Here is a 10,510-nt window from a genome sequence, read left to right on the forward strand (position 1 = left end):
CACCAGTCCATACCCAAAACATTCTCATCGCTTCCAACACACAAAGGAGGCGTCCGACCTCTTCTATCTAGTCATGAGCTACAGCTGGCAGGAGGAATACAAAAAGTGAGTTGTTTTCTATTGCACCTAAAAATAGTTGGACAGAGGCCAAAAATAATGTAAAAATCTGTTTCTCACTGACCGTGACCTCCAAAATTATTTTATCTCCCTGTCACAGCAAAACTATATTTAGGCGCATCCGGAGGGACAGTGAAAGCACGCAACTTACTGGAGCCCAACTGAAGGCAGTATTTGGTCCAAGACCAGCACAGGCGAACATACCACATCATATGGAAAAGAGGGTGCTCGATGACATAGCAGAAATCTGGGAAAGCAGACAAGAATCAAAAGAGAGTGGTAGAGTAATATTAGGCCCAAACTTTGCAGAGGTAAACTTTTAAGAAGCAAAATATTGTCTATATTGCAACACCTACTCTTTTTATATTGTTACACAGCTCTTTTTTCTAACAGTTTTTTTCATCGTAATTATTGTTTGCAGCATATATTGGATTTAAAGGAACACAAAACTAGTATTACAAAATTTAAAAATGAATTGCAAAAAACAAAGAATCAGCTGGTTCCCATGTATCTCAAGGAAAATCAACGGAAAAAGCTCTCAACAGCAAACATGGTAACAACCCTTTCCTCCATGAAAAAATCACAAAATATGCGTTCTATTAAATTACTTTATATTAAACTGTCATCTAAGCAACAAGTATTTTTACGCAGATATTCATTCCAATGGAGCATGACCGCTATGTACTATATGTGCTGGACAAATACAAACACAAAGTTCACATTATTGATCCTCGAGAAACGACTCCAGAGGAATTTGAGAAAGAAAAGATAGACATCGATAAATCGCATCCAAAAGAAGCATGTCGAGTTCTTCAGGAACATGAAGATGCTAAAAAAGAAAGAGAAAGACAGTTTCAGGAATATCATGTTCATAAATCGGCAATCGTAAGCATTTATACATAACAATTTTTTCAGTTTTACAAGTTGCAATATTAAAACAATTAATTACAAAATGCAATATTCCCAGGTAGCTAGGTTTAAAGAAGTCTTCAACATCATACTAGGACAAACAATGAATGCCAAGGGTACAAGATGGCAGATTCATACCGTGCAAAATGTTCCAGTGATAGAAAAGGGAGAATCAACATTTGTTGTTTTAAAGCTTGCATTCCTCTACAATGGTGAAAAGTTTGTCGAAGACCTGGAAGATTTGACAGTAAGTTTATATATATTTACTTATAAACAACTTATATGCACAAACTCTAATAATATACTTCTCTTCTCGGCAAAATTTCACAGGATGAGGTCGAAGACTGGAGGGCAGAGGCAATGTACATTCTATTAAGTAGCGAGATGAATCAAGTCAAAGCTAGTGAAATGGGTGACAAGATTAGCAAGATCTTCAGCAAAAATGAAGACTAAAACTTTTGATTTAGTCCGTGAGGCTAATTCTATCTAGACGTGACAAAACAGTTTATCAATAACTCACATTTCTATGTAATGTAGTTAGAAACTGCGTGTTCATGTTGAAAAGAGAACTATTTTGACAACGGTGCCTCTTACATCATCAGAGAGTGCCAGTAAACTATAAACGACAATGCCTCTTCTTATTTGTACGACAACACTGACTCCCAAAATGAACCCTTACGCGTGACTCTGAAAAGCACCCTCACGTGCCTCCAGACGCGACATGGCCTTGTGCCACCAAACCCTGGGTCACCATGCCTCCGGGCAATATCCACACACACACATACCCTTACGCGTGACTCTAGAGACCACCCTCCCGTGCCTCCAGAGGTGACATGGCCTTGTGCCACCAAAGCCTGGGTCACCATGCCTCCGGGCAATATCCACACACAAACATACCAAGAGCGCCTCAACCGTGGCTAGCTCCTACGCACACGTGACTTCACATGCTTCAAACCCGTGCCTCCGGAGGCAACATACCAATGCCTTCATAGTATGCACACATGTGCATGCACGCACAAACCTATATATCGTCAACAAAGCCTAGCTCTTAAGCAGACGTGACTGCGCATGCTTCAAACCCGTGCCTTTCGAAACAAAACAGCTTGCCTTTTGCACGGCATGCTATATAAAAAATAAACGAGCCGAAGGCGAGCAGGAGGTTACCTCGCGCCGGGGGCGCCGTGTCACACCACGACGGACAATGCGCCGTACGAACCAGCACGCTGCACGACCAACACACACTTCGACCTATGCCCCCCTTTAAGATGTTTATGAAAATTAAACGAGCCGAAGGCGAGCAGGAGGTTCCCTCGCGCCGGAGGCACCGTGTCACACCACGACGGACAACGCGCCGCACGAACCAACACGCTGCACGACCAACACACACTTTGACCTATGCCCCCCTTCAAGATGTTTATGAAAATTAAACGTGCCGAAGGCGAGCAGGAGGTTCCCTCGCGCCGGAGGCGCCGTGTCACACCACGACGGACAACGCGCCGCACGAAACAACACGTTGCACGACCAACACACACTTTGACCTATGCCCCCTCTTCAAGATGTTTATGAAAATTAAACGAGCCGAAGGCGAGCAGGAGGTTCCCTCGCGCCGGAGGCGTCGTGTCACACCACGACGAACAACGCGCCGCACGAACCAACACGCTGCACGACCAACACACACTTCGACCTATGCCCCCCTTCGAGATGTTTATGAAAATTAAACGAGCCGAAGGCGAGCAGGAGGTTCCCTCGCGCCGGAGGCGCCGTGTCACACCCGTGCCTCTCCTAGTGTTCACCTGTGCCTATAAAGAAGTCACACGATTGAACGATTCTGAAGACTGCCGTTTTACATTAAAAAGTTGCTTTTTTCCTTACTTGAAAGGTCACATTTGATAGTGTTGGTAGTCCCCGCCTGTAACTACCCCATAAATCTCCATTACCCGGAAATATAATGGAAAAAAAGGGAAACGAGAAAGGGAAACAGGGAACCAACCGCGCGAATTGGTATTTTCTTTGTGTTTTCGTGCGGAAAGGGAAAACGGAAAATTCTGGTAGTTCGAGGGTCAAACTGCAAAATGCACGAAACCACAAACCGAAAAGGGAAAACCAGGAACCAACCGCGTCAACTGGTTTTCCCTCACGGGAGCGCTCCGCGTGCGACACTTGTCACGCGCAGAATGCTCCCGAACCGCTCGTTACGAGCGCTCCGAAGGAGCGCTCGTTAACTAGTTGCTCCCGGCATCTCCAATGCAGGGGCGCCTATGTGGACACTTGCATCAAAATAAAATAAAAAATTATGATGAAGCACCGGTGTAGGAGTCTGGGCTTACAACGCACGAGCGCTAGCTTGAGCGCTTATCTAATTTTTTTTCCGTTACATGCGACCGTGTGAAGCTAGCACAATAATGTTCGACTGATGCTCTAACCAAGGGCATGGACTAGTGGCGGACCTATAATCTCTGGGTGCCACAGTTCAAATTTTATGTAAGTTTACACTACAAATGGTATAATTTAATCTAAATATTGTAATCTTAACAAACTATCTTAAAATAGCATTAACTTGTTAGATATTTAGTGTTTAGTGTGTGCATTGAAATCTTGAAACATATCCTTTGCACCGGTATTGGGTACACATTCCTTTCCACCAATGGAGTAGCCCTTGTGACCCCTGGGAAATGGTTGTAGTAGTTGTTCTTCCCCATGTTCGCCAGAAGAGGAAGACGTCTAACCAACTTGTTAAATTTAAAATAAATAAGAAGTAAAACTATAATTTACATGCACATTGTAGTTTTACTTCTGGTTCTAAAACAGTAAATGGCTCTAGTAAAATTGACAATTAAGTATAGCTAGGTAATTGCATGTGAAAAAACTATCTCGAGACATCTCCAGTATGTCATAATGCACGTGCATTACTACGGGCAAAAGGCAAGGAATTTTTCCAAATGTGTCGCAGCAAGCGTTACAATTGCTTTCCAGTGTTTCCTGCCAGCTCCTTAAAAGAGGTATACGTACTCTTGAGTTAGTGACACTCATCGACTAGTGTTAGGGCCTTTTGTCGCTTGATCGGCTAATGGAAATGTTTAGGTGGGCTCTTCGCCAGTCAATGACCTCCAAAAAAGGGTATATCTAGATCCGTGTCTTCTTTATTGCATATCTAATTAAGTGACTCGATGAAACGTAAAGTAAAAAAAATTACACAAATCTACACGTAAATCAACGGAAAAGGACTTAGATGTGCAATATTAGGGCACATCTAGACGTGCTTATAATCCTTAAAATAAGATAAAATTAGATGTGCTTTAGCAAAACACATTCCTCTGTAATAGATAAGCAGTTCTTTCTTCATGGAGAACTAACAGAAGGCAAGTGTTTTTCTCGCCGATCACCATGTACATGCATGTAACATGGTACATCTTAATTGATTTACCGATAATAATATGACAATAGATACACACAAACAAAAACCTAGTTAATTAATAATTGCAGCACGTAACAGCTTGGTGAAAATTCAAGGGCATGTCCGACACGTAGGTTTAACACATCCGTACGTACCAATCCCACGATTTTCACAGCTCCGTGTGCAGCGACGCGGCCGTCGTCGACGGCTCCTCCTCGCCCAACTTCAGCCCACCGCCGCCGCCGCACGCGTTGTTCCTGAGGCAGTCGACGGCGGGGCGGACGGGGTCGTAGCCCAGCCCCATGGCGCAGTTGCACACGGCCTGCACCTCGTCTCCGTCGTCGCCGAGCAGGTTGATGTTGCTGAGCACGATGTCGCTGCAGGGCACGGCGTCGCTGCAGGCGAACTTGATGGCCTCGTCCCGCGTGGAGGTGCCGGAGATGTTCCGGTACGCGACGTTGCTGACGGCCACGTTGGTGGTCTGGTTGGCGCACGGCGTCCTGGAGTCGCAGTAGAACTGGTCGATGATGATGGGGTGGTCGACGGCCTCCACCAGCACGTTGGAGAAGCGCACGTTGCGGACGTAGCCGGCGCCGCCCTGCCACGTCTTGATCCGGACGCCGTTCTGGGCGCGGGCGATGCGGGCGTCGTCGAGGGTCACCCCCTCCACGGCGGCGTAGGAGCCGCCCTGGCCCAGGCTGCCGATGCTGATGCCGTGGCCCGGGTCGCACACGATGCCCTTCATCTTCACGGCGAAGCTGGCGTTGGAGATGGACACGCAGTCATCGCCGGTGCCGATGCGGGCGCCGGTGATGGTGACCGCGGTGGACTCCGCCACGTGGATGCCGTCGGTGTTGGGGCTGTCCCCCGGCGCCTGGATGGCCATCCCGTCCAGCCGCACCCCGCGCGACCGCGACACCGTCAGGTGCATCTGCTGCGCGTTCTGGATGGTCAGGCCGCGCACCCGCACGCCCCGGCACGAGTCGATGGTCACCGCCGTCGGCGCGCCCTTGCACGGCTTGGACCGGTCCACCTTGCAGGAGTTGGCCCACCACTTCGAGCCGGAGCCGTCGATGACGCCCCCGCCTTGGATGCGCGCGCCGACGAGCCCGCCGAAGAGGAGCCACAGCCGCGGGCTCTTGGGGTCCCACTCCGACGGCTCCTCCGGCGCCACGATGGTGCCGTGCATCAGCACCACCAGCCTCTCCTTGCACGGGCCCATGAACCGGCTCGGGCCGATCTTGTAGCGCCGGCCTTTGGTCACCACCAGCACCGCGTCCTTCAGCGAGCACGCCTTCTCCCAAGCCTTCGCGAATGCCTAGTAAGATTATGATTCATCAAGCATCAGCTAACTCAACACTTCACTTCATTTTGTTACTGAATTAATTAATTAATTAACCCATGGAAGCAAGAACATAAGAATCGCACACTTCATATGTTCGAAGATGTTGCAGTAAGTACTTTTTTTGAAAAAGAAAAAAAACATCATGCGTTTAATCATGATCCAACAGCTTTAAGGTCATTCGCTCGGAGCTTTCTCCCAGCGAACATTCGCTAGTTAGATATACCGTAATGAAAGGGGATCACAGTTTGCCCCTAGAAAGAAGAGGCCCCATTCGGCCGTCATCACCATCCCAAGCCGACTCGCCTGATATGCAGATCGCCGGCATCTCCACTCCGGCACACTAACGGAGCCAGCAACTGGCGCCACCCGCGTCGATCTCGACCACGAAAGGCCAAACCAAAACATGCGGACTCACGGCGCCAACTCTCGATCCCGCTTTGATCCCGACGACCCGGAGATACAAGAAGGGCGAAGAAAGATGATGGAGTACGAGGCCGGAGCATGGTTTTTACTTTCAGTGATATTTCAATGAAATTCACTGAATTTCATTAATTTCAATATACTCTGAAATATTACGTTTGGGCCAAAATATTTCAGCAATTTCAGTAGTACACAGGAAATTAAATATTTTTTAAAGTTTCAAAAATTTAGCCAAATTCAAGTGAATATTTCAGCCCTTTGGCCGAAATGCAAGCTGAAATCACTGAATTTCAGTGATTTCGGTTGTTGCTAAAAAAATTGAAACTGAAATTGAAAACCATGGGTCGGGACCGCCGCCCTCCTAGACCTCCAGGCGTGCGAGCGCGAGATGATGAAGCTCGTGCCGGCGTCGACCAGCGCGGTCGCGCTGCTGCACATGCCGAGGGCCGGCGAGACGAGGGAGCAGCACATGCCGAGGGCCGGCGAGACGAGGGAGCAGCACTGCCTCGACGACTTGGACGAGGAGGACAAGCTCCAGACCATGTCGTTCGCTCACTCGTTCCACCGGCGCTGCATCTTCAGGCTGCTCGGGGTCAACTGCGTCTGCCCGGTCTGCGGGTACAAGCTGTCGGGGGACGAGGATCACCCGTGGCTCGGAGGCGACGGAGATGGGGCCAGCGAGGCATGAAAGATCGATTGCAGTGCATGTCTTTGAGCAGCTTTGCCAAGTTTTTCGATGTACTAGAAGATCATTTTCATTTAACTCTAATGCAATTGTGCTAAACCTAATCGAGATGCAATAGATTCTGTATTTATTCCATAGGTACCAATGAATTTCATTAGGTATACCTCATCTCGTGTTTTTCATTACTTAACAAGGTTGTCAGAATCGCGATTCTGATATACGATTCTACGACTTTATGATTCTAACCCCTCTGATTCAACAGTTTTAGTTAGTATAATCCAGTGGCGGAGCTAGCAAAATCGAATGAGGGGGGAGGGTGGTATTATTAAACCTTGTTGGGGAGGGCCAATCCGTCAAAAAGCACCATTTTAGCAGAAAAAATCGCTATTACTAGCTCCGATTCGGTTTAAAATCATGATTTTGAGTACCTTGCTACGTAGTTATGCTTAGGTTTGTGTCTCCTTCGATGGATGTAAGCAACGGTGGTTGAAATAAGAACTCCCTAGTTCTACCTCCATCTCGGGCTCTTGGCGATACCCTGAGCCGTGAGGTCGAGGGTATGTCTGCTTTGTCTTCGAGCGCTCCCTTGGGGACAAAGTTTTGGTGTGCCTTAGTGTTGCCAGCGACGTGTCAGTAGCGGCGGCAACATCTAGGGTATTTCCACTCTTGCTCGGGCCTTGCTTCAACGTGAACTGTTCCGAGTTGACGAGCGCTGGTAGAATGTATAAGAGTCGTGCCGGCAGTTGTCATTTTGGGGCGGCGCTATCGGCGGGTGGTTGGCGGCTGGATCCTTCACCACTCTAATGCCAGCTTCTACTTCAGGACGCTGATCTGCTTGAACGCTAGCCTCAGCGACTTGCCGCTTTGGCAGTGGCGCGCCATCGGCACATTTCGGAGTAGAAGGTGGTCCGCTCCCCAAGGGCCTAGATATAATTTATTTATTTTTGTTTTTCAGGGGTTATTTGTAATGCTGGACTTTCGTTAATGGATCTAGTGGCCTTTACAAATATAAAAATAAAACAAAATAGAACATGTATAGAGTTCTCGTCTCCCTGCATTGCATGTTCCTTTGAGTAAGCTTGTTTCATTTTTTTTTCCTTTTTGCCAATACGTTTTTTTTTTTGTTTTTTTTTTGAAATGGAACACTGTGATTCCATACCTTAAACCGGCACAGCAGAGACGCTGGCCCTCTGAACAAAGCAACGTCTGGTAGGGCTTCAGTCCAAATCTGCCTAGCAGCCGGACCTCGAGCACCTACCGCAGCTATAGTATGTGCTAGCTTATTACATCCCCTTGGGGCAAAAGTAAAACTGAAATTATTAAAGTTCTGTCTAGTAAAGATTTTAATCTCCTTAAAAATGGTTCCCTCGGGAGCGAGATCATACTCATTTCCTTTCAGAGCTCAGACCAGAAATATGCAAAGCTGCGGCATTGTTAAAATATAAAAATGCAAATATTGAGTAGGAGTACAAGTTAAATATGCAGAGACACGCGTGCACGCATATCATACTTTGGTTTCTTAAGAGGCGGGGATCCCTCAACGAGATCTGCACGCCGTCAGGTGGTGGATGATGATTGAACGATCGATGAGTCAGTTAAGCTAAGCAACCCACATCGCTATCAAATCCCTTTATCTCTTTCTATGATTATTCCGAACATGTCAGCTCATCGATCAGTCCAAGAACACATGGAAAGTGTGGCAATCATGCTAGCTGCATTTGTAAGGCATGGAGACACATATCCATGTGCATGCTTTTCTTGCGGCACCAAGCAGAGTCCGAGTGATGTATACAGTGACTTGGTAGCCATATATTTTTACAGAAAACTTCTAAGCCAACAAAGATTGCAATGCATCTTAGCTAGCTATAAATATTTGGTGGCCTGTTGGTGGTTAATTAAACTTGGATGTGGCAAGTTGACTAACCCGTTATCTTATGAAAGAGCCACACACCACCACTAATAAATCACATGGCTATACTATACTTAATCTTGACACGCTGAACTTTTCGATTATAGAAAAAGGTTGCAACAAACTGAAGTTAAAGGTGAGATCGATCGGCAGGAAACGCCTCTGCAGTTTCTTGCCGGCCGGTTTCTCCCCATTCCCATGCACCTGCTGCTAAGGATAGCAGCTCTTATCGTCACGCCATGGAGAGTCGGCAGGTACGTACGTATCATATCACGGCGTTGGCATGAACGACTATTAAGAAATGAGCATACCTCCGTGTCGTCGGCGCAGCCGTCGCCCACCGCACCGTAGCTGTCGACCTTCACGACGTTCCTCTTCTTCTTCTTCTTCTTGTTCGGATTCGGGCATCTGGTCGCCCCCAACATGATGCCATCTTCCCCCTCCTCCTCCTCCTCCTTCACCATCTCTTCGACCTTTTTGTCATCATAGATATCACCATAATCATCGTCGTCATCACCGTACCATCTGAGGTGATCCTCCTCGTCCCCGCCGCCTCCGTCCGTCCACAGCTTCAAGAACCTCTTCTTGAAAGCCTCGTCTCCGCCTTCCCCTCCGCCGAAATTGACACCATCGGCAACGTCAATTCTCTCCACCGCCGCCGCCACCCTCGCCACGGCCATCAGCACCAACACCAGCACCAAGAATGACAACGGCACTGCCCTCATGCCCCTCCTTCTCCCTCGCCCCATTTCGACCTACACGGTCGATCGAGCCGCGCGCTCTAATGGCGCAAGCTAGGGGCAGCCAAAGATCTGGTGGTACATGCGTGCGTGTGCGCGCGCCTTGGCTTGGTTTACAAGGGTTCGTACCTGCGACAATTTATAGTGGGAGGAGCAAGCATGGGGAGAGGGAGGAGGCAAGTGCAAGTGAATGATAGCGGTGTGAGACAGGGCGAGGTGTGGTTTATGCTTTACTCATCCCCTGCAAAAGGCGGCCCACTATGCATTCATGTATATATCCATCCTTCTTGTACTACATTTCCTTGGCATGCTCCTACCGTGAAGTGATTAAATAATGCTACACACGTCAAGTAAGAGGTTATCATTGGCTCAAAGGTTGATTAGCTAAGTTGTAGTTCCAATCGTGAGAGGACGACAAGTCATAACTTACTATTTCTTGCGAGAACTACTAGATGGATCCATCCATGGCCCCTTTTTGGAGAGGATTAGGGGACCTTTTGGATTGTCTTTACATTAACGTTGATAGCTTACGACATGCTTAGTCATTATTGCATCCCTCGTTGATTCAAAGTGTTATCATAGAAGCTTTGGGAGTTTATTATTTTCTTAAGATTGTTGTGTGCATGTTGTTCGATTTGTATTGGAGTGAGTGACCCACATGTATTTTATTTCCTATAAGCTATTTTGAAGTCTATCTAATTTGATTTGAAAAAAATCACATCGCTTGCTTATGAGTAGCATTCGAAAAGCATGATAGTAAAATCATAATCCTAGGATTTTAGAGACTCTATGCAGATGGCTCTCATTAACCACGGCCACCTGGCTGCATAGCACCAGCATTTCATGATTGGCGGTCGATGATGTAGCTCCACGATTAGATTCTCGCAATCAAAGCCTGGTAGCGTCTCCCGCCCCATTTGCAGTCCACTCCAATCCTTTCAAGAGCCGACGAAATGATTGCAAGGAATAGCGGAAAAAGATGACAGTTATT

At 47.4% G+C, this 10,510-nt stretch overlaps 1 protein-coding gene across 1 annotated transcript; it reads right to left on the reverse strand.

Moving 5' to 3' along the window:
* Positions 1-4,343: 4,343 nt before the first annotated feature.
* Positions 4,344-9,768, reverse strand: LOC109766729 (probable polygalacturonase At1g80170). The gene is made up of 2 exons (XM_020325511.4): positions 9,091-9,768; positions 4,344-5,738 (listed from the first exon to the last, which is right to left on the reverse strand). The coding sequence occupies exons 1-2, from the start codon at positions 9,526-9,528 to the stop codon at positions 4,590-4,592; spliced, it is 1,587 nt and encodes a 528-aa protein (XP_020181100.1). The 5' UTR covers positions 9,529-9,768; the 3' UTR covers positions 4,344-4,589.
* Between the last annotated feature and the right edge of the window lie 742 nt (positions 9,769-10,510).

The sequence above is a fragment of the Aegilops tauschii genome, chromosome 6 (genome assembly GCF_002575655.3).
Source record: "Aegilops tauschii subsp. strangulata cultivar AL8/78 chromosome 6, Aet v6.0, whole genome shotgun sequence".
Classification (NCBI taxonomy): Eukaryota; Viridiplantae; Streptophyta; class Magnoliopsida; order Poales; family Poaceae; genus Aegilops; species Aegilops tauschii.